At 39.9% G+C, this 25,499-nt stretch overlaps 1 protein-coding gene across 2 annotated transcripts in view; it reads right to left on the reverse strand.

The window, feature by feature from the left end:
* The window catches only part of Msh4 (mutS homolog 4), a 61,267-nt gene that overhangs the window by 32,957 nt on the left and 2,811 nt on the right, over positions 1 to 25,499 (reverse strand). For both annotated transcript variants that reach the window (XM_059266481.1, XM_059266482.1), the window contains exons 2-9: positions 22,937 to 23,122; positions 17,088 to 17,245; positions 16,611 to 16,721; positions 13,924 to 14,039; positions 12,683 to 12,856; positions 9,721 to 9,893; positions 8,660 to 8,727; positions 2,446 to 2,520 (exon numbers count right to left, since the gene is read on the reverse strand). In XM_059266481.1, the coding sequence (XP_059122464.1) occupies positions 2,446 to 2,520; positions 8,660 to 8,727; positions 9,721 to 9,893; positions 12,683 to 12,856; positions 13,924 to 14,039; positions 16,611 to 16,721; positions 17,088 to 17,159 (789 nt within the window). In that variant the 5' untranslated portion in view covers positions 17,160 to 17,245; positions 22,937 to 23,122. The remainder of the gene's footprint in view (positions 1 to 2,445; positions 2,521 to 8,659; positions 8,728 to 9,720; positions 9,894 to 12,682; positions 12,857 to 13,923; positions 14,040 to 16,610; positions 16,722 to 17,087; positions 17,246 to 22,936; positions 23,123 to 25,499) is intronic.

Raw genomic sequence — 25,499 nt, forward strand, 5'->3', positions numbered from 1 at the left:
AAATAGCCACAGAAGTTAGGTACTTAGGCACCTAGGAAGAGGTAGGTAGGAGGAGAGGCTCTCCTGAGGAAAGGGAAATAAAATGTACTACTATGGAGAGAGAAAGGGAAACTAGAATAGGAGGGTTAGCTAGGAAGGGGATAGTAAAGAAAGGAAAAGGAGGGAATGTAGGGAGGGACAATGGACACTAGAGGCCATTTGAAGAGCCACATAGAAACTTACTACTGTAGATGCTTCCCAAAATATATGCATACATGAAAGGAAACGAAAGGTAGTCATCAGTATCTCCCACCTACAATCCCTGTGACCTACAACAGTGACCTGCCTACAAGATATACTGGTGCAATAGTAGCATAAATGTTGTGGGAGTAACCAAGCACTTTCTGACTGAATGTAAGGTCTACTCCATGAGATGAAACCCATACCTGACACTGATAAAGTGGACAAGAACCTGCCCTAGAGAGGTCACAGGCCTAAGAGGAGACATAATGCTATTATTCTGCTGAAGGAACAGCAATAAAATGATTTGTAATGGCATACTGTTTTACCCATACATCGGTGTCTCCTTAGCTCTCATCAGAGAAACTTCCTTTTGCAGCAGATGAGAACTAACACAAAGGCCCACAACTGGACAATGTGCGGAGAGTGGGGAGAACCTTTGGGGTGCTCAGTCCTAAATGAGATGTCTTCATCAAAGCCCTCCCTTCAAGGCTCAGGAATCTTTGCAGAAGAGGTGGTAAAAAGATTGTAAGAGTCAGAAGTGATGGATGACTCCAAGAAACAGGGTCTTCCAGACACAACAGGACTGATGCACATATCAACTCACAGACTATGGCAACATGCACAAGGACTGCACATGTTCAAGCTAGATGGGTGCTATCATTGAGAAGAGAAAGTGGGTGTGAGCTATCTACAACTGATACCTATGAGCAAAGGGAAAATCAGTTTTCTCCACTCGAGTGTCACTGGGTCTATTAACCTCAGTGTAGGCGCCATACAGACTCATGAGCAGTTGGCCAACAGAAAACTAACTCAATATTTTGTAGACTTTTTGTCTCTCTTTGCTTTGTTTGGGCATCTTTTTGTCTTAGCTGGTCTTCTGCTTGTTTGTTTTGATTTTCATTTTTGTGGGGATTTTGTGTGTGTTCCTTATTGTTGTTCCTCTGTTTTGTTTTTGTCTGCTTGTTTTTTGTTTGTTTGTTTGTTTTTTGGTTTTTCAAGATGGTTTCTCTGGCTATCTTTTTTTTGTTTTTTAATTTTATAATTAATTTAATTTTACATATCAGCCACGGATTCCCCTGTCCTCCTTCCTCCCGCCCACCCCCCCTCCCCCCATTCCCATCTCCTCCAGGGCAAGGTCTCCCCTGGGGATTCAGCTCAGCCTGGTAGATTCAGTTGAGGCAGGTCCAATCCCCTCCTCCCTTCACCTAGGCTGAGCAAAGTGTCCCAGCATAGGCCCTAGGTTCCAAAAAGCCAGCTCATGCACCAAGGACAGGTCCTGGTCCCACTGCCTGGGGACCTACTAAACAGTTCAAGCTAATTGACTGTCTCACTTATCCAGAGGGCCTGGTCCAGTTCCATGGGGGCTTCTCAGCTAATGGTTCACAGTTCATGTGTTTCCACTAGTTTGGCTATTTGTCCCTATGCTTTTTCCAATCATGGTCTCAATATCTCTTGCTCATAGAATCCCTCCTCTCTCTCGCTGTTTGGACTCCTGGAGCTCCACCTGGGGCCTGGCCATGGATCTCTGCATCTGTTTCCATCAGTCAATGGGTGAGAGTTCTCTGGCTATCTTTGGCTGTCCTGGAACTCACTCTGTAGTCCAGGCTGGCCTCAAACTCAGAGCTCCACCTGCCTCTGCCTCCCCAGTGCTGGGATTAAAGGCGTATGCCACCATGCCTGGCTCTACTTGTTTTTTTTTTTTAAAGAGAGAAAAGGGACATAAAGTTAGGTGTGGAGGGGGATGGGGAGCCCTGGGAAGAACTGAAAAAGGGGAAAACTTGATCAAAATACATTGTATGAATTTTTTTCAATAAATAAAAAATGTTTTTAAAAGAGTTTAAAGACATTGATGAATCGTTATGGGCAGAACCCTTTTAGAAAACTATAAATAAAATTATTAATATTAAAACAACTGAAAAAATGAATGTGGGATATATATAGTATTATATCAATGTTAAGTATTCTGAATTTGATAAATATATTGTGATTATGCAAGAGAACACCCTTGCTCATAGGAAAGACATGATTTAGTACTTAGATACTATAACTTATTTCAAATGGATCAATAAGAGTATGGGCAATAACGTGTCTTTATGTATATATATTCTACATATGTAAAGAGAAAATATACACTGTTCTCACAACTTCTAAGTTTATTTTTTTCTAAAGAAAATGTCTAAAAATAATGCTTTATATGTTTTGTGCAACACACATATGAATTACCTTTAAAGGATCCACAAGTTCCAAAGTATGCTTCAGGTAGATCAAATTTGTTATCTTTGATTCAGCTGCATTAACCTGTCAAGATAAAAGACAAATGGGAACAGCCCACATTTCAATACAGTGATAGGTTTTCCTCATGAACAGTCAACTCCTACGAATAATATACCATTGTAATGGGTTTACAATGTGGTCAGTAATTTCTAACAACCCTGCCAGCTAACATCACAGCTTGGCTGATCTACACAACTATGGGATATTACTGGTAGGAGTTGACAGAAATAGCCAGCTGCCTGGACAGTCACCCAAGGTTTCTCTGCAACATTGGGGCATCATCTTCAGCCTATAGGCTTAGCACATCTGACAGACTCATTTGTAAAGTAGGATGTACACAAGGCATACAGCTCGACCTCACATTCAGTACAAGTATTTCATGTACCAAACAAACTTGAATTCCACCAGTATCCTGTCATGATTCAGGATTTTAAATTTTGGAAATTGTTGGTGTTTTTGGAATATGGCTGCCTATTTTTTTCAGCTTGTGGATGGCTTCATCTCAGTGTCCCATTTTTTTTTCCACATCCCATTCTTCTTGGTCTGTGGGTGGCTTCATCTCAGCATCCCATTCTTCTCGGCTTGTGGGTAGCTTCATCTCCTTTATTAAATACCAGTCTACAATTGAGAGGTTAGACTCCATCAGCCTAGTTACTCTTTCAAGAATAACTGTTTCAGCTACTGTTCCACTGCAGAAGCCATCGGTCCATTGCCTGTTCAGCTGCCTTTGAAGAAAGGGGCACTGTACCTTTTCTGGATTGCAAAGCCACTCCAGCGATGGTGCCATACTGTCCTGGCCTCAGAGGACACCTGTTGCCAAAGCTGCAACCACACTTGTCTTGGCAAGGATCAATAGTCCTTTGTTTGTGTCCTGTTTGCCCATTTTGGATAGCATACTGTCAGCAGTCGATGTGAGGGCACTTCGTTGCCCAGTGGCTAGCTTTTGCCACAATGAAAGTTAACTCCATATGCATTTTCTTCAATGTACATATGTTTTCTGAAGGAGATTGGTACTGCCAGGAGCTGACATGTCTCATAATCATAAAAAAAAATTCTAAGTTATTAAAACATCTTAAATGACATATTCTGTAGATCTCTGAAGGGTTTGAAGATGACCTGTCTATCTAAAATATATCTCTGCTTGACCTTTAAAACATGCTTAATATGACTACAAGTTCAATTATAATGTCTAACTACTAACTTTCATTTCTTTATATCCTAATAGTTGGTAATAATAATATTCAAGGATTAGCAAATTGCATTACATTGTCAAATAAACTGTATAGGTACAATATCCTGAACAAGATTATAAATATACATACAGCATTTTCTAACGATATCAATCTCAATATATATAATTTGTATACAATATATAAAAATCCAATCCAATTTTAAGTATTTAAAACTAGTAGTTGTCTCTTAAAAGTAGATTCGATATCTACCTATTTATATCATATCTATATCCTCTCTTTTTTCTTTTTAGAGTAAATTCAATAATCTACCCTTTATCATTTTTATCTTTTTTAGAGTAGATTCAATAATCTACCTCTTATCTATATCCTCTTTTTTTTTTTCAAACAAGAACCTTAAATCTAATCTCTTTTGCTTAGCCCTTTTCCTGACCATTAACTGTAGCTAGAGTTTTCCTGCCTGGCCCACAGTCAGGGCAAATCTCTTTCACCTGCCAGTCCCACAGCCACTCAGACCCGACCAAGTAAACACAGAGACTTATATTGCTTACAAACTGTATGGCCATGGCAGACTTCTTGCTAACTGTTCTTACAGCTTAAATTAATCCATTTCTATAAATCTATACCTTGCCACATGGGTTGTGGCTTACCAGGATCTTCACATGCGGCTTGTCATGGTGGCGGCTGGCAGTGTCTCTCTGACTCAGCCTTCCACTTCCCACCTTTATTCTGCTCCTTGTCCCACCTACACTTCCTGCCTAGCCAATGGCCAATCAGTGTTTTATTTATTGACTAATTAGCAACACATTTGCCATACAGAACATCCCACAGCAATTAACAACAACAACTTGTAACCAACCCTCCTAAACAATGACAAGTATCCCAAACCTGAAACCCAATGAAAGACCAAAAACCACCCGCCCCACCCCACCTCTTGGGAATGTGGGTGTCGTGTTCTTAAAATTATTTTCTGTTGTTTGTGTGTGAAGGCATCTTTAGGGGATCCTGAAAAGAAAATTTGGGGGTTAACTGTCAAATTCCAGGAGAGGTAGCTATATCATTTGTTGTCCAGTCTCTGCATAATGCCAAAGTACAGGGCTTATCTCAAGTCCTTGTTCGAGTAGTCTGTGAAACTGGATCATCTCAGCTAACTATCTCGAAATTGTTCTGAGCAGTTTGTGGTCCAAAGCTGATCTTTAGATGATGTTTGTCAGCTTAGTGGTATTATTATTGTCCATTTGGAATCATTGTTATAGGGCCCCATCATTCAGGTTATCTGGTACATGGAATACTCACACCGAATGTGAGGTCGAGCTGTATGCCTTGTGTACATCCTACTTCACAAATGAGTCTGCCAGATACACTAAGCCTGTAGGCCGAAGATGATGCCCCAAAGCACAGAGGAACCTCGAGTGACTGCCCAGGCAGCTACCTGTTTCTGTCAACTCACATTTTTTTGGAAGTCAATTGTTCACACTTCCTGTTTTACTAGGTAATATTATTTCCTTCTTGGGTCTCTGAGGGAGTTAAAGATTAGATAGTTGTAGTAACAATTTTCCTTGTTAAGAAATTCAAAAAAGAGCCAGGTGATGGTGGCACACGCCTTTAATCCCAGCACTAGGGAGGCAGAGGCAGGCGGATCTCTGTGAGTTGAGACCAGCCTGAGCTACAGAGTGAGTTCCAGGAAAGGCACAAAGCTACACACAGAAATCTTGTCTCAAAAAAACAAAAAAAAAAAAAAAAGAAAGAAAGAAAGAAAGAAAGAAAGAAAGAAAGAAAGAAAGAAAGAAATTCAAAACAAAAACTCACCAAGAGGTGTTAAAAGTGTATAAATTTGAAAGACATCACAAGATAGTTTTCTGTTGGTAATACAAGTTAGGATAGAAAGTGGATTAGGTACATTTTGGACTCATCAAAATAAAATAGATAATAAAATATTTTCTCTACATTTGTCAATGCAAATGGACTAGACTTTGTTGATGTATTTATTTACTGCTTGTATATATTATATATAGTTATTGTACTTATTATAGTTTTTCTTATATTAGTTATAACTTTTTTATTATTTTTTATTTTTATTAGACAAAAAAGGGGAAATGTGATATTTTATTTGTATGTTAATAAATAAAGTTTGCCTGGAAATCAAAGGAAATAGCAAGCCATTAACACAAAAGTCAGGCAGTGGTAGCACACACCCTTAATCCAATCACATGGCAGGCAGGGTGTCTGTGTGTTCAAGGACACACTAGGGAACAGCCAAGTGTGGTATCACACGCCTTTAATCCCAGTACCAACCATAGAGACCTGGAGGTCTGTATAGACAGGCAGTGACAAGGTAGTGAGGTAGCTGGGCTAAAAGCCAATGAGAGGACAGAACAAGGCAATAAAGGTGCAGGTAGACAGGAAGTAGCTCACTTTTTTGGAGGCTACAGAGCTGGTGAGGTAAAATGGTTGGTCTCTAAGGCTTTCACCCCTATATTTGGCTCCGTGTTCTTTTGTTCGTTTGTTTGTTTTGTTTTGTTTTTTGAGACAGGATTTCTCTGTGTAGCTTTGTGCCTTTCCTGGATCTCGCTCTGTAGACCAGGCTGGCCTCGAACTCACAGAGATCCGCTTGCCTCTGCCTCCCGAGTGCTGGGATTAAGGGCGTGCGCCACCACCGCCCAGCCCATGTTCTTTATTTAATAAAACCGTTTAGAAATTCGTCTACATTTTATATTACTCAGACAGATATAGGATTCTCAATCGCAAAGGCAGCTTTTTACATAAACAGCTAACTTTAGACTTCAGAACAGATTCAAAGCAGGCTGGTTGTCCCTAGAGACAAATACACAAGGTCATTTTTCCAGGTGTTGTTTTGCTTATTCAAGGTCAGAGCTTATAGCAACTTTAGACATAACTTTCTCAGTAATTGAGTTTTTGCATGTAGTCCTAGCCTAAGTAGACGCTACAGGCTCAGGGATCAACCAACTGTTTACTTACTGTCTGGATCCTTTCACCAACTTAGTGCATGAGTCAATGTGACATTACTAGCTTAAGAGAAACTACGTGACTTATCTTGTGTTATGAGAATGGGTAGAGCCCTGAAAATGTAACTTATAATTGTCCAGAGTTTGGCCATGAGAGAGAGGCAGAGAGCAGCAGCAGTACGGAGAGAGACGGCCGTGTAAAGTTATATGAGAGCTGCTGCAGAATGTGAGTAAAGTGTGTGTGTGTGTGTGTGTGTGTGTGTGTGCGCGCGCGCGCGCGTGCTGAGTGAGAGATGGGGGCAGTGGCAATGTAGAGGAGGAAGCTATGCAGAAATTGAGTGAAGTGTGTGTGTGCTGAGTGACAGATGAAGAAGAAGCATTAGGGAAGGTGAGAGAATGAACAATGGCAAACGATGTGAAGGAATGGTGTAAGAGCTAGGCAGAGGGTAAGAACGAATGTGTGAGTGTGTGTAGGTGTGCATGCTAAGTGAGGGATGAAGCTGAATGGGTAGAGAGAAAATGTAACATAGAATTGTCCGAAGTTGGGCAGAGAAGAAGTGTGAGAGTGATGAGAGAGTGAATGAATGAAAGAGTAAAGAGTGAATAAATGATGTAATAATATGTGAAGGAATGTAACAGAGTAGAGAGAAGAAATGTGTAGATGTAACTGTACCAAAGAGATTTGTAACTGTGTGGAGACAAGGAAGATGAAGCTGTATAGAAAAGAGATACAGAAGAGAAATGTATATAAAAGATAGATGTGTAGCCATGTGAAAATAGATGCAACTGTGTATAGAGATGTATGACCATTTGTATGTATGTATAGAATGTAGCGGTGTGGAGATATGGTAGCAATGTGGAGACAGAAAGAGTCAGAGACCATTTTTTAACATGAAGTAAAAGAGAAAGCTAACATCAGAAAGCATGTGTGTTTTCTTATTTTACCAGTCAGATAGATAGAAACTTATTTTTAAATACCCTCAGATAGAAAAAGTCTGGTCCTTGCCGCCTTCGTGGATTTTCTTGCATTACCTTGGAGGTAGCCTTGGAGCAGAACACTAGTTACAAACATGAAATAAAGCAGCTAGTATCCCAAGAAGAGCTATGGAGGTGATAATCCCTTGCAGAACAGGAAAGAGAGGATTCAAGTCACCACTCAGGTCTGAGAGCACATCACTGAAGATGTCACAGGAACAGGAAAATAAGGGGGACAGAGTGAACAACTGTATGCCAATAAGTTTATAAAGTCTTTGAGAGGCACAAAAGTTCATTCGATTTGAATTACACCGCATCTATTTGAGGAGATTTTAAAGTTTCCTAAAGAGTATAGGTTCTGATGGCAATTACTGTGAGAGCTCCCAAACACATAAGGGAGGAAGAATAAGGCTCCACACAAATGCTACCAGACACCGAGGAGGGACAGAGCCGCCAGACTGGATCACAAAGGTTCCCTCACTGGAAGACCCCAGCTCTGTCACGCCTGTCAGCAGCAGACACTCCTGTCTCCGTGTTTCCACTACAAAAGCACTCTGCTCTCTAAGACACTGCAGTAAGCGCCAAGGAATTTACATAAGTCATCACACTCATTTAATTACATATTCTTCAGTTTAACCTGAATCATATATGTAGAAAAAAATATAAATATATATTTATATATACAAAGACAATTATATATATAAGAATATAGATATTCTTTAGAACTAACATAATTGTTATATTGTAGGTAAATAGTATAGGTTATAATTTTGTTGAAAAGTATATAAATGATATATTTAAGTAAATATTTGATTAGTTTAAATATGCTAATCCTTCAACTACCTAAGATGCTTTTTTACTGCACTGTAATATAAAGCCAAATTTTTAGAAGTTGCCCCTAAGGCATAAAACTATTCTAGGTATCAGTGAGGATTACTTACCTAGGACACTTCTTTATTTCCTATCACTATCCATCAAGACAAGCTGTGTCTCACAATAATAACATAGCACATGGTGCTCAGTAACACATACCGTGTCTTGCTTTGGGATTTGAACTAAAACAGAAAGCAGCTGCTCCGTATCCAGGAATCTTGATATGACTGAAACAGAAAGTGAGCATTTGAACTTCATGGAGTAATCAAGGCACTCTGCAGACTTGCAAATCTGAAGCCAGTCTATATTATAGAGCTGATCTTGTCTCAAAGAGAAAGGAGGGGCTGTAACTCCAGTTCCAAGGAATCCAATACCTCTGAGGGCAACTACATGTATGTGGTACACAAAAATTCATGTTGGTGTACACACACACACACACACACACACACACACACACACACATAAATTAAAAATACATCTTTAAGAAAGGAGAGAAGGGAAGAGAAAAGGGGAAGGAAAAGGGAGGGAAGAGAAAAAGAAAGGAAGGGGAGGAAGAGCAAGACAGAGGAACACAGGAGGGAGAGAACGCAGAGGGGGTAGAGAAACAATGTCAGGAAAAAGCCTGAAGGAGGTTCAAGTGATCCTGCAAAGGAGTGCTGAAGTTTAGTTACACTACATCAGTGTGGGAGAGCTGGTGATCACAGCATCCAGCCATTAAAGGGCTCTGCCTGCCAAGGGCAGCCTCCAGAAAAGCCTAGAGGTGACACCAGAAGCAAAAGCATACAGCAATGTAAAAGGATCCAAGAGGCTCAGAGAGCAATTCACACCTGCAAGGCTGCCTGTAACACAAGCGTCTCAGACGGGAAATGATGACGACAGAACACTGAGTTTTCCACCAAGTTTGTTAAGACCAAAAGGAAAAATATGGTGAGAGCCAGAGAAGGTGAAGCCCAAGGAGAGTTCAAGTCCCCACAGAAGAAGTTCATAAACACAGAAAGACAGGCTCAGAAGAGAAGCCAGTTGGACTGATGTGTAGCCAGATGAAGGGATGAGCGATAGACAGAAGCAGTTTAAATAAACTGACTGTATTTTAATTTATAAAATTAGTGAAGCTAGACATAGTGCTGCATGCCTGTAATCCTAACATTTGGACACTGAGGCAGGAAGGTTTTAAGACCAATCTGGGCTACACTTCAATAAATAAGTAATAAACTGTTTACCCGACTGGAGTCCAAAGAAGAGCTCCTCGTCCTGAAGCAGCTCCTGGACACAGTCCAGCCTCATGTTGATAGTTTCCACATCAACCAGGGGCTCCAGTATGTTAGAGCGCAGCCTTCTGCTCCCTCCCGCAGTCTTAGTGTAATTTAAAACACCAAAAAGAGTGTGATTATTCCTTCCAAAAGACAAATTGTAAATATCATTAAGGAGAAAAAGAAAAATTCAAGAAAATTTCCTTTTAACTTTGTAATTAAATAATCCTATAATCTATATCAGTGGCTCACAAACTTTATTATACAGACAAATTACATGGGAATCCTAATTCAATAAATCTGACTTAAGGCCTAAAACCTACACTCTGTTTTATGTTTATGTTTTATTCATTAGACAGGGTCTCCTGTAACACAGGCTGTCCTTCAACCTGTTACATACCACAACATGACCTTGAACTCAAGATCCTCCTAATTCTACCTCCTAAGTGCTAGTATTAGAGGTAAAGTGTGCAACCACGCCTGGTTTGAGAGCCTACTTGTTAGATCCCAAATATGACATCACTGAACCACATTTTGATTAATAAGGATCAACGGTATCTCCTATGCCAAGCCTGAACACACAAGGCAGACGTGGTTCCTAACTCTGTGGCTTTGTTGAAGGAAGTGTGTCACTGTAGGGGTGGGCTTTGAGGTCTCCTATGCTTGAGCTACACCCAGTGTCAAGTTTACTTCCAATTGTCTACAGATCAAGATGTAAGACTCTAAGCTCCTTCTCCAGCACCATGTCTGCCTGCATACCACCATGTCCTACCATGATGATAATGGACTGAACCTCTGAAACTGTAAGCCACCCCAATTAAATGTTTCCTTTATAAGAGTTGCTGTTGCCATGCTGTCTCTTCACAGCAATAAAACCCCTAACCAAGCTAGTGATTGATGGCCAAAAATTTTTACCAACCTACTGATATGACTAAGGACAAAACAAAGAGTGGGGAGAGATAGACAATAATCTTTTTTTTGTTTTGTTTTGTTTTTTTTTGGTTTTTTGAGACAGGGTTTCTCTGTGTAGCTTTGCGCCTTTCCTGGAACTCACTTGGTAGCCCAAGCTGGCCTCGAACTCACAGAGATCCGCCTGGCTCTGCCTCCCAAGTGCTGGGATTAAAGGCGTGCGCCACCACCGCCCGGCAAAAATTTTTATTTATTTGTATTTTATGTATGAGTGTTCTGCATGTACGCCTGCACACCAGAAGAGGGCATCATATCCTATTACAGATGGTTGTGAACCACCATGTGGTTGCTGGGAATTGAACTCAGGACCTCTAGAAGAGCAGCCAGTGCTCTTAACCTCTGAGCCATCTCTGCAGCCCCCTAGACAATAATCTTAATCACATAAAAAAATGATCTTGGTCTGGCATGATGACTCAGTGGGTAAAGGTACCTGCCACCAAGACTGGTGACCTGAGTTTGATCCCTGGAGCCCACATGGAACAAGGAGAAAACCAACTCTTACAAGTTGTCCTCTGACTTCTACACACATGTTAAAGAATGTAAGTTTGCGCGCGCATGCGCGCGCACACACACACACTCAAATCAATGTAAAATGAAAAATTTAAATAATTACCAGAGTTGGTCATTGACTTTCTTTGCTCTGATAACATAAGAAGTGCTGTGGGATGGTCTGTATGTCAAGTGTGTTGCTGATTGGTCAGTAAATAAATCACTGATTGGCCATTGGCTAGGCAGGAAGTATAGGCGGGACAAGGAGAAGAATTCTGGGAAGGGGAAGGCTGAGAGAGAGACACTGCCAGCCGCCACCATGACAAGCCGCATGGGAAGATCCCGGTAAGCCACGAGCCATGTGGCAAGGTATAGATTAATGGAAATGGATTAATTTAAGATATAAGAACAGTTAGCAAGAAGCCTGCCACGGCCATACAGTTTGTAACTAATATAAGTCTCTGTGTTTATTTGATCGGGTCTGAGTGGCTGAGGGACTGGCGGGTGAGAGAGATTTGCCCTGACCGTGGGCCAGGCAGGAAAACTCCATCTACATAAGAAGAGTAATAGAAAAGTAACTGTAGAGCAATTTCAGTGGACATGCTAGTGGTGTCAAGTGGCAGCTAAATGTAAACATACCTGTATTTCCTCCAGACTAGTGACCATGAGCATCTATCCATGTACTTACTGGTGTCCACACAAAAACACAACTCTTACCTCATGGGGGAGAAGAGATGGTTTATTCTGGAGCCAAATGGGAGTGACCGTGACCCAGGAATGCAGATTTAGGTTACCCCAAATTCCATGTTCCAACATGGATGCAGTTTTAAAAAATTTTTATTGTAATAGAACAAAGAAGGTCCTAAACTGAGGCACTTTGTAATACACTGGTGATACACAGTAGGGGAAAGAGCAAAGCAGAGATAGCTCAGCTATAGGCCTGAGATGCTATCTGATAACTCTTGGCCTTCTGGTTGATAGAAAATAGTTTTGTTAATACATTTCAAAATGTTTTTATCTGTTCGTCACAGGGTGCTAAGAACGGTACAGAGGTGGGCAAGGAATGCCTGTTAAAGGCTAAAGATAGTTCAAGATAAACTGTAATCAGGCTCCACACATGCAATAGTCCAGCTTCTCCACAACCACTGCAGCCTAATCAGTTATTCAGCCTTGCGGAAGTCACAATGGAAAGCACAGCGTCATCCCGGGAACTCTGCTCACACTGAGCATCTGTTTATCTACTTTGTTTACGGTCCTTCACCCAATCTTGGCAACTGAAGGGTTGTTTTTTATTGTTTAGTTAACTCAATTCTTTTGAAAACCTGATTTTGTGAAAAATCTGGGTTCAGCAACAATAGAGCAGTGATTAAAAATGTTTATTTACTATTTCTCCACCAATAACTTAATTAAAACTTTCAAGTAACCATTCACAGAAATCGCTGACATTTTATAAGAACCACTCAGATTGCCTTACCTGTAGTCCTGGTTATTGATGAGCAACTCAAGGTTCTGGGCTGATGATGAATCTATCATGGCTGTCTGTTCACTACCTTGGAAATAAATCTTCAGCGATTTTGGTGCATAAACTGAATTTTGAATGAATTCGACATATTTTAACAAGGCTGCAGCAGCTGCAAGGCAGTAATACCTGTGAGTGACCACAGAAAAGCAGTGTAAACTCAGGGTAAATAAACAGCTGCTGCTGCAGAAAGAGACATTTAATTCACCTTGATATTAGGATAATTAAAAACATTTAGACAGCATTTCTTAAATCCAGAGAAAAAGACATTGAGAATGCAAATTTTGGAAACCAAGTAAATAATCTTATAAAACTGACTGAACACTGGACAATGGACAAACAGTGTTTGTTTTTGAAGTGGTCTTTCCCTAGCTTAGGACTGCCTGGAATCCACCACGATCTAAGTCTGTCACTTACAGGGTGGTATACTTCAACAAACTGCTTATTAGAAGACAACAAGCAGAGGCCAACGTGGTCTACACAGCAAGCTCCAGGCCAGCCAGGGACACAGTGAGATGGAGTGGGGGGGGGGGGGGGGGGGAGAAAAGGAGTGAGAGGGAGGGAGAATAATAGTAGTTTGTTTCTTTTCTTTTTTTTCTTGATTTTTTTTTTTCAAGACAGGGTTTTTCTGTGTAGCCCTGGCTGTCCTAGAACTCACTCTGTAGACCAGGCTGGTCTCAAACTCACAGAGATCCCCCTGCCTCTGCCTCTGCCTCTCGAGTGCTGGGATGAAAAGAATGTGCCACCACTGTCTTGCTGTAGTTTGTTTCTTAAGATGTCTCACTCTGTAGGACTGACTAGCCAGGAACTTACCAGATAGCTCTAACTGGCCTTGAACTTGCAGCAATCCTGACTCAGCTCCCTAGAGTGCTAAGATCACAACCATGGGCCACCATGCCTGGCTAACTATGTTTCTCTTCTGGGACTCAAATTTCTAGTATCCTATAGCTAATCAAGATTTTCACTATGAGGTAAATGAGCAGCTACTATCAGAGCAATAAATGACAATTCATTTGGAGAAAATCTAAATTAAATCATAAATATACAGCTTGTAGAAAAGTTTATTTCAGTACTAACTGGATGTGTATTGTGGGCCAGGTCCTTTTCTAGGTGGTAGATAGTAATACAGCCAGAACAGGACAGAGAAGAGATCTCCCCTGTGAGGACCCAGCACTCAGAGAGCTACTGTAACTCACCTGGATTGAACTTCCATTAGGACAGAGCTGAACTCGGCTATGCATAACTGTTCAATGTACTCTAAGCCCTTTGTTTCATTGAAGTATTTCCTTTGGACTGTAGTGAAATTAACGTTCTGAAAAAAGATTTTAATTTTCAAATAAGTCATTAAATGTCATGCTGTTGTTCAATATTAATCTCTTACCTAAAGCTAGTGGATCATATCTATAATCCCAAAACTGGAGAAGCTAAGGCAGGAGTATTTTCATGAGTTCAAAGTAGAGTAACATCTTGTCTTAAAAACAAAACAACCTCCACAAAAATAACTCTGATTTCTTAAACACTTTGTAGTATATAAGTAGGTATCTTAAATATTGTAGAAAGTTATTTTTATTGTTTCCAATATTTAAATAAATTTTTCTAATATATAAAATGAAAATAGAAGCTGGGAGTAGTGGCACCCGCCTTTAATCCCAGTACTTGGGAGGCAGAGGCAGGTGGATCTCCATGAGGTAGAGGCCAGCCTGGTCTACAGAGTGAATTCTAGGACAGCTAGAACTATATAGTGAGATGCTATCTTGAAGAGAGAGAGAGAGGGATGGAGGGAGAAAGAAAGGAAGAAAGGAAGAGAGAAAAAGAAAATGGCTGTCCATCTTTCTGTGAATGACAGTACAACATGTAATTCTCAATTAGAAATTACTTTCATGAACTTAACCGAATATATTAAGGACAATAATAAAACAATAAGCATGAGAGTCTCTGGCACCTAGGACTTGTATTCCACAGAAACATCACACAGGTTTTTCAGGTCCTCTGTAAGTTAAAATAACTGAGAAAAGGCATCCCTTAGATCTAGGTGGTGCAATGATGAAAATACGTCAATTCCACCATCAAATCTACATGGGGAAAATTATTCAAAAGTGAAGATAGTAGCTCCTGGGTATCTTATTGTTTGTTTATTTTTGTTTCTTGAGACTAGATGTCCTTGTTCAGTCTGAAGGGAGCAGCCAAAAGCAGCTTGACCTAAGAACTACCATTTTGACTTCATACTCCATTTTACCTGTAGGGTGAAATAAAGCTCAGGTTCCCAAGCCCCAGAGGAGCTGAGAACTTTCCAACGGCTGAGTCAACCTCCTCCCTAAACCACAGAAATAGTCATTATGCATCTTTAGTTCTCTAGAAATAGTATCTCTAACAAAGCAAATGAATCTCGTTGGTTGGATTGAAAGGCTTGCATTGTAGGTTGGTTGACAATGATGGAACACCCAAGGAAGCCCCTAATCTCTAAATCCTGACTGGTGAAAATCATAACTGTAACTTGGCAACAAATGTTTGTGATTTTGTGCTTATAACCCCACTTCTGCCACTGCTCAGGGCTGTCAGGAGAAACAATGCTCCCGGGTCTCTGTCTTGCAGCCCTGCCCGATTACCTATTCATATGGTGATTTATTAAAGTCTTTGGAACCCATAAATGTTGTCTCTCTCCTTCCTCTTGGTGCATAAAGGGCTAGGTGTAACATGAGGGTGGCCTGGGTACCATGTCCAGTGATAGTGGCTCTCTTTATTTAATGAAACAGAGAGGAATGTGAAAATAAAGTTGTGAACTAAGAGTTTACCTACTTTGAAAAAAAAAAAAAAAAGGATAAAGCCAGGCAATCCCAGCACTGAGGTGAGGGCAGAGAATCAAGAGTTCAAGGTCAACTTAACTACACAGCAAGTTCAAGGCCAGCCTGCAGTAGTACATGAGATCCTAGCTAAAAGAAGCTCCTCTCCCCCAGAAAGTAATGTCAAGAAAGAACGAACCAATGGACTCTGGAGTATATTCTGTTAAGGCTACAGGAACCTTCAACAGGCAGGAACACACATGCCTCGACTTTTCTAAGTATCTATTTAATCTTCACAACAACTCTATAACACAAGTCTTTTTATTCCAATTTTCTGTAAGTAAAATTCTGAAAAGTCAAGTCACTGCTCACATATCATCCAGTTTAGAGCTAGACTTCTTGCATTCCGAGATTCATACTCCCTCCACTTCATACTGCTCCTGACTTAAGAAGCTCTCTGTATGGTCAGTGGGTTATAATAGGAACAATAACACATTGATTTTTCTTTCTTGTAATACCTCTATCTGAAATATTTTCGTGGCTTGCTCCTTTACTCCATTCAGGATTTTGTTAGTATATAACCATTAGCTGCTGAAGCTCCTGCCTTTATGTCCCAGTGAGAATGGACTGTTCCCTACAATTTTTTCAAAATTTTGTTTGTTTGCTTGTTTTTGAGACAGGGCCCTCTACATAGCCCTAGATGTCATGGAACACTGTGTAGACCAGGTTGGCCTAGAACTAGCAGAGATCCACCTGCCTCTGCCACCACACCTGGCCTCTACTTTGCAACTGTAAGCTTAAGTAGCTTTTAGCTCCCTCTCCTAGGCAGTTTTTTGGTCAGTGTTATAGCACAGCCTCAGACATCAAACTAGAACACCTCTTAACTACCTGATACATTTTTCTGTTTTGCTTAAAGAAGGGTGCCAAATCAAGGGTATTCTCAATAACTTTTATGATTTTTAGTAATATATTAGACTATAATTTGTATGAATTGACTACCTTAGGACCTTAAATATATAGCTAGTCAAACAATTGCTTTTTATAATATGAAATGGATTCTAAATAATTACATTTTGAATGTTACCAGAATGAAAATCTCTTACCTTGAAATTTTCTGTGACCAGAGTAAACAATTTGGTTGAATTTCCCACAACACAAGCAGTATTTGACATTATTATTTCCAAAGGTGATAAAACTTTGAGTTTAGTGATCACCTGAAATTGTTAAAATAATCATTTTCTTAATGTAAACAAAGAACAGCTTCCAAAGTAGTTATATATTATTCTAAGAAGTAAATTACTAAGATGTGCAGATAAAATCCAACAGTTCTAATTCAATGTTTCAGTTACAATGTACTTCAAATGCTGATGTATTAAACATCTCTACCTAAATACAAATATAAAATATCAGAAACATAGGCCATATTTCACTCACTGGTTTTACCAGTCTAAACTCAAAATTAATCTGAGTTTATCAAATATTTATTTCCAATACAATTTTTTTTACATTAATGTGCTTGTTTTTTTTTTCTTTTGTGCACCTATAATCACTTCAAATTTCTGAGTTGTAAAAAAACTTACCTTTGCATATGTTGTGTTGTCTGCAAACTGTGACAATACAATCTGTGGGCTTTTTAAATCAATGCTTGCCATTCCTATCTCACCCCTGGCCAGCCCTCTTCCTTCCACCACAGCGACAATGACGGACGGGGCGTGAGCAGACACTGCAGAAGATGTGGCTGGTAACAGTTTGCAAATCAAGAACACACATGAATGTTAGTAGTTGTTTATAATTCCTTCATATAAGACCTCAAAGCCCTAAGTCTATTATTTTTATATCTTTTATTTATTCTTTTGATAATTTCATACATGAAACACAATGTATATTAATAATTGATCACACCCACTACCAACCCTGCTCTTCTCTCAGTCCATGAACACTCCCACTCCAACATGTCTCCTTCCATCTTTTTTTTCTACTGAGTACTAGTGCTGCCTACAGGAATGGTGACTGATCTGTGGCCTTGACCTTGTACAGGTCTTGTACAGGTACCAAATCTAGTTAATACATCCAAAAGAAGAACCTTTGTTTGCTTCTTTGTTTTAGTTTTTCAAGACAGAGTTTCTCTGTGTAGCCCAGGTTATGCCGGAGATTCACCTGCCTCTGCCTCCCATATGCTGGGATTAAAGGCATGTACCACCACCACCCAGTGAACATTTATTTACAAAAACCAAACAAACAAAACAAAAACTCCATTACCAAACAAATAAAATTATTATTTATTTTTTTTTTTTTCGAGACAGGGTTTCTCTGTGTAGCTTTGCGCCTTTCCTGGGACTCACTTGGTAGTCCAGGCTGGCCTCGAACTCACAGAGATCCGCCTGGCTCTGCCTCCCGAGTGCTGGGATTAAAGGCGTGCGCCACCACCGCCCGGCACAAATAAAATTATTAAAGTATTGTGTCAGGCTGGGCTTGGTGGTGCACAACTTTAATCCCAATATTCTTGAGTCTGATCTCTGTGAGTTCAAGGCCAGCCTGGTCTACAAATCAAGTTCCAGGATAGCCAGGACTGTTACACAGAAAAACCCTGTCTCTAAAAGCAGAACAAAAAAAGTATTATGTCAAAACTTAACTTCACATTAAGGATTTTTTGTTTGCCTTAATTTTGAGATAGGATGTATATCCCCAGCTACCTAGAACTTGCTAAGGAGAACAGACTGGCCTCCAACTTGAGGCAATCCTCCTGCCTCTGCCTCTCAAAAAATGCTGAGATTACAGGCCTACACTACCAACTGCTATCTGCCAGCTTGTGAGGTTTTTGCAAACTCAGAGGTGGCTATCCTTGTATCTGGCTACAGTTTTCTGATTTCTGGGCTGAGCTCCCACATCAAGCCTTAATTTTACACATAGAGGATAAACTTATACATTGATTTATTTTTTAATTTTACTGGAATAAAGTCATTAAGGGAATTTTTAATTTGGGGTTAAAACACATATTGTTCACCTTACTCTATAAATGTTGTGGAACAATCCTTCTATACACTGTGTAAATATATGTTGCTATGATTGGTTTAATAAACTTTATTTAACAATAAAGTTAGGTGGGAAAGCCAAACTGAGAATGATGGGATGAGAAAGGGCGGAGTCAGAGGAGTCACCAGCTAGATAGAGGATTCACCAGCTAGATAGAGAATGAATTGGACATACAAAATGAGATAGAGGAAAAAGCCATAAGCCTTGGGGCAGCACTCAGATTAATAGAAATGAGTTAAGTTGTAAGAGCTGGTTAGTAACAAGCCTGAGCTATTGGCCAAGCATTTATAATTTATATTAAGTCTCTAAGTCAGTTATTTGGGAAGCGGCTGCTGGTTATTGGGAGCAGACAGTTGGGACAGGAAACTCTGTCTACATATAAGTCTAAATTATTTTGTAAGTAACCATAAAGCAGAAAGTATAATATATTAACTGTCCTGTCTTACTCAAGAGCTGACTACAAGCAACAAATGGAAGTGTATACACATAAATGTACTGTGCAACTACCAGTATATAGCTCCAAGCACAAACATTCACTAAGTGTGTATCATATGTCAAGGGCATCTTAAATTATTTACTTCATTTAATTGTTATAAAACTCTACCAAAGAGGTACTATTTACTCAATTTATTTTAAGGGAGACTGAGAGATTAGCTCAGTGGTAGAGTGAGTGCCTACTGTGTGTCAGAACTTGGATTTGATCCCCAACACTAGTAAGTATATGAGTGAATGAATGAATGAATGAATGAATAGCATGCATAAATTTCAAGTGTAAAAGAAAGACTTCTTTGTTCAATGTACAGACAGATATTTAGGATGGCTGAAATGCAGAAGGGAAGTGAGAAGATTCTGTGAGATACTGGATGTATTTGCTAAAGAGATAGATGTGAAATAGCCCTCATGATGATGCCCACATATTTACACTTGATCTGATAGCAACAGAGAAGCAAAATTATTAGAAATACTGAATGTACTTAGGTAGATCCTATGGGCCTCACTGTATCCTCAGCATTCATATGCTGAAGTTCTAATCCTCAGCAACTAAGAATGTGACCTTATTTACCTATATCTGAAAACCATGTTTACCCTTTATAGAAGTTATTAATATTAAGTGGGCCACTTAAGTGGCCTTAGCCCATTATAAATGGCATACAAATGTGAGAACATTAGGGCACAGAGATACTGTGGGAAGAGACCAAAAAAATAGCCAAGAGTAACACAAGTAGAGAGGACTCAGATAAGAAAATGTTTAAGGCAATCAACTTGTATTTGTTGTAGAAGACCCAGCAAATGAATGCAGTACATGAACACAAAATGGATCAACAAAATACATATATAATGTAGTTTCTAAAAGAAAGTACAATAAGCATAAAAACCATAAGTCTTGTGGTTGGCTGTGAGATGATCCCCAGTCATGAGCTGAAGGAAGTAGCCTAGAGGACTATGTTCACATTCCCCCCACCCAGAAAAAATTGATTATGGATGTTTGTCTTTGTTTAGGGGTTTGGTTACAAATTGTTATTGGTCATAGTCAATCTCTTTCTAAAATAAGAAAGGGGGATAAGACATAGAAATGATGAAAAAAAGGTAGATTATTGAATCTATTTTAATCCAAAAAAACAGGTGTTAATTTCAAAATACACTGGTATGGATTTTGGTTTATTAATACAAATTTAAGGTCAATTTTGTTATACTGTATATACATTTCCATTCTTGTTTAAGATATTATGTTTATGCAACTCATTTAAAACTGTAATGTATAATTTAGAAATACAGATTAATAATTAGTCATCTATGATAATCAAACTTACAGTCATGTTAATTAAGTTTTCTAGGTATACACAGATATATTTCAATTAGGTAGGTACTCTTCAAACACTTCAAAGACCTACAAAATATGGCATTTAAAATGTTTTAAAAACTTATACTTTTCTGGGCAATGAGACATGTCTGCCCCTGGCAGCACTAATTTACTTTAAAGAGAAAGATGGGCATCGAAGACACTCCTTTACTTTCTTTACAGCAAAAGTTAGCCATTTGGGCAAAAAACTGTTCTTACCTTGACTGCTTGACAATATGTTATATAAACTAGACATGCAGGACCCATAAGAAGATGACCACTGAACTTTACAAGGCAAGATGGTCCTTCAGGTTCCTGCTTCACAGAAGAAACTACCAGACATTCTACAGGACACAGGGAGAAGCAACTGACGAACTTTGCCAGAATGAGTAGAACAGTCCTTAAAATTTCCTGCTTCACTGAAAGCTATGCCAGAGACTCTAGGCCTGTAGGCTGAAGACAGATGCCCAAACATTACAGAGGAACTTTGGATGACTGTCCAGGTAGCCAGATGTCTTTGTCATTTCTAGAATTATGGAAGTTGCTTGCAATGCACTTTCTGTTTACTCAGGTAATATTATATCCTTCTGGGGTCTTTGATGGAGTTGAAGACTAAATATAGTTTTCCTTAGTCATGATAAAAGATAAATTAGATATAAAACTTCAGACTCACAAAAATAGGATGACAGAATATTTTCTTTAATTTTGCCAGATACAAATAGACTAGATATTGTAACTGTAATTCTTGCTTGATAACTGTTTTGTTATATATAATTTTACTACGTTAAAGTTAAAACCTTACTTTTTTTGTTTGTTTGTTTTGTTTTTTCGAGACAGGGTTTCTCTGTGTGCTTTGCACCTTTCCTGGAACTCACTTTGTAGACCAGGCTGGCCTCGAACTCACAGAGATCCGCCTGTCTCTTCCTCCCGAGTCCTGGGATTAAAGGCGTGTGCCACCGCCACCCAAAACCTTCCTTTTTGATTAGATAGAAAAGGAGAAATGTTATAGGATGTCTTTCTGTATGCTGTGAATATATGTGGCTCCCATTTGATAAAAAAATAAAGCTAGCCGGGCGGTGGTGGCGCACGCCTTTAATCCCAGCACTCGGGAGGCAGAGGCAGGCGGATCTCTGTGAGTTCGAGGCCAGCCTGGTCTCCAAAGCGAGTTCCAGGAAAAGCGCAAAGCTACACAGAGAAACCCTGTCTTGAAAAACAAAAACAAACAAACAAAAAGCTGTTTTGACCTATGGCAAGAAAGCTTACAGCCAGGTGGGAAATCCAAGCAGAGATACAGAGAGAAGGGCGGAGTCAGGAGAGAGGCGAATATGCAGCCAAAGGAGCAACAAGATGCCCTCAGACTGGTAATATCACGGCCATGTGGCAACATACAGATTTATAGAAATAGATTAATTCAAGATGAAAGAGCTAGCTAGCAAGAAGCTAAAGCTATAGGCCACCCAGTTTGTAATTAATATAAGCCTCTGAGTAATTATTTTATAAGCTGTGGGACTGCTGGTGGGAGAGATTCATCCAGACTGCTGAGCAAGGCAGGACCGGAGAAATTTCCATCTACACCTGGCCCCCAGCAGGTGGTGCTATTGAAATGGTGACTGGGTACTAAAGGTAGGTGTTTGCTATCTAAACATTTTTTAAGGTGTAATGACAACACTGGGCAATATGAATCGTCACCTCTATTATAATTGTGATGGGGCTACCATCGTATATGCAGTATGTCTCCACTGAAATGCCATTATGTATCATTATGTGCTTCAAAAATAATGTAGCATCTTAAAATGTATGCACATATGTTACACAGCTGTTCTTTCTGAATGAAGCATTCCTTCCTGGAGGCTCCATTTCTTCTTAGGTAGTATAAGCAGGAACACTTTCTTCAGGAGGAGACTAGGGCGGCTACCTTTAGGTGGGGCAGGAAGCTCTAGGAACCCATGCCCGGGGGAACTGTTCAGTGAAGTCACTGATCTGAGTCACCCATTTTCCTACCCCCAAAATCTCAGTGAGTGAGATTTCAAGTTAGAGTTCGGTGGATCTTTTCCTTGGTCTGCTTTTGATTCCTTATCTAGGGTGGACAGATGCTTGTTCTTATCTTCCCAGGAAGAATCAGGCAACATTTACACACCCTGTAGCCAAGACATAGTCTTATATATGCCTTAGAGAATTGGTGCACACCAAACATCCACTCACTGATCCCTCAACGAAACTGAGTACATTTAGATAAAAATTAAAATTTCAGTATTAGAAAAAACACTTGATAGTACTATTAGGATCAAAGTTTTCACTTAAATATCACATGAAAGAGATTTTTTTCCTTTTTGTCAAAATAAGTTCAGATAATGCAAGGTTACACTTATTAACCAACAACAGGAAGCACGTAGCCATGTCAGCCTACCCTGATCACATGGGTCAATGACAGATGTACCTTCCAGTTCTCCATATCAGTGATGGATGAAGTACAAATGAGCTAACCACCCAATTTATAATTTACACAACTTTAAAATTTTCAAAAGAACATCAGGGTTAATCTTTCACCAATTTTACCTGAATATCCTACTTGAGGTGTCCAACTTTTATAGCCTGATCTCTGGGGATTTCCAGCAGATAACGGAGTTCTAAATATTTGTGGATAATTGGCATCTCGTGCAGAAGATGAGCTTGTTGTACCAATAGGAAAATTGGATGCAACTGTGTGTTTTGCATAAGATCTTTTGTTTCCAAATGATGAACCTAAATTTGAAAAATTATGAATAATTCTTAATGATAAGCATTAAGGAATTATGTATTAATCCTAAAACTTAGATCTACTTCCTGTATATTTAATCTGATAATTTAAAATTATAATAATTATTGGCAATTGTGCTCATGGCTTTATTAGTTTGTATTATCACAATAGTAGGTTCCCTAATATTTTCATACAAGTATGTATTGTATTTTGATCATCTCCAACCTCCATTATTATCCTCTCTTGTGCCCCTGCTACTCTTTACCGACCCTTCCTCTTCCCAGACAGCCTCCCTCTACTTCTATGTCTCTTTTGATCACTGACAATTTTTGTTTGTTTGTTGTTCTTAAACAAATCTCACTATGTATCTCAGGCTGCAGCTGAATTCACTCTATAGCCCAGAGTTGCCTCCAACGTATGGTCCTCCTGCCTCAGCCTCCTGAGTGCTGGAATTATAGGCACGTGCCACCACACCTGGCTTGATGATCATGTACTAACACATGGTGCTGACACAGTGCTGGGGGTGTGCGCAGTGGATAGAGTGCTTGCCTGGTGTGCATGAGGTCCTGGGTTCCATCCCCAGCACCACATAGCCATATGTGGTAATGCATACCTGTACTCTCAGCACTTGAGAGGTAGAGGAAAGCGGTTCAGAAGTTCAAGGTTATCCTCACCTACAGAGTGAGCTGAGACCAGCCTGAGACACATGGGATTTTGCTTCAAAAAATAAATTCATTGATTAAGGGGATATTCTGATATGGCTCTTGCCTCTACAAGTTCGCTAAGACTACTCTTGCAAAAATCAGGTTTCCTTTCAGCCAGCGGGTGTAGTTTATACTGTAATTAAATGTCTTCTCCTTCATTAACCTCCTCATCTGAAAGTCTCTTCCTATGCAAACCGTGTTAGACAGTCGGCTTCAGGTTCACTTGGCTTCAGTACTTTTTCAGACAGTTGCTTACCAACATGTTACCTACTTTAGAGCCATGTCATAACATTTCATGCAGTGTACATAAATAGCCCAGCACAGTGTCTAGTAACACAGAAGCTCCAAAGAAACAAACAAGCAAATGAAAACACAGGGCTCTCCCACCCCTGATTTCTATGCCACGTGTCTTTGTCCTCCTCACACTGCCTGCAGTTTCCTGTACCAAGTCCCCTTCTCTGCCTTCCTCTTGACTGTCGGCCTACAGAGTTCACTCTACTGAATCAATATTTATTTACTCTGGGCATCTCATTCCCAGCAACCACATGGTAGCTCGCAACCATCTGTAATGAGATCTGCCTCCCTCTTCTGGCCTGAAGGGATACATGCAAGCAGAACACTGTACATATAATAAAGAAATAAATAAATCTTAAAAATAGGGCTGGAGAGATGGCTCAGAAGTTAAGAGCACTGGTTCTTCTTCCAGAGGTTGAGTTCAATTCCCAGCAACCACATGGTGGCTCACAACCATCTATAATGTGGTCTGGTTCCCTCTTCTGACATGCAGGCATACATGCAGCAGTATATATAATGAATAAATAAATTAAAAATAAATAAATAAATCTTAAAAATAAATAAATAAATAAAAGATTTCAGGTGATGTAGCTGAGGGGTGGAATGGGATAGAGGTGGGGGTGAGGGTGGTGGTGGTGCACGTCTTTAATCCCAGCACTTGGGAGGCAGAGGCAGGCAGATCTCTTAGTTCCAAGATAGCCAGGGCTACAGAATAAACCCTGTCTTGAAAAAAAACAACAAAACAAAAGAAGCCTCAAAACAGCAACAAAAACAAAATAAACTCTGTGAGTTTGAGGCAGGCCTGGTCTACATAGCCAGTTCCAGGACAGACAGGGTTATATACAGAGACCCGATCTCAAAGAAAATTTCAGAAGTTAGAGGCTAGCGGTACAACTCAGGGGTTAAGAACACTTGTGTGCAGCCATGAGGACTTGAGTTCAGATCCCAGCTTGTTACAATCCAACAGTCTGGGCACAAGGCTTGCCCTCCACCAGCCTAGCTGATGAAGTCGGCTTCCAGGTTCAAGGAGAGTCTGCCTCAAAGGGATAAGATAGAAAGCAATGGAAGAGGGTTCCTGATGGCTCCATCTGGTAGGAAATGTACACACTCATAAAAAATATTCAAGATCATGCACCAGCCAGGTGTAGTGCTCATGTCTCTCATTTCAGTGCTGAGGGGCTGAGGAGAAGGAACACAACTTCAAGGGCCTGAACTGAGCTACATAGGGAGTTTGAGACCAGGCTCCTGGGCTACACACAGAGAACTCATACACATAAAAAGAAGATAACTCTATAAAGTAAAAATAAAGAAATGTCACCATATCTAGCAACTTCTTGGACATAAACTTTTATATGTCTTCCAAGAATTTCTAAATGTCCAAGGG

Source organism: Peromyscus eremicus, chromosome 6, assembly GCF_949786415.1.
Source record: "Peromyscus eremicus chromosome 6, PerEre_H2_v1, whole genome shotgun sequence".
Lineage (NCBI taxonomy): Eukaryota > Metazoa > Chordata > Mammalia > Rodentia > Cricetidae > Peromyscus > Peromyscus eremicus.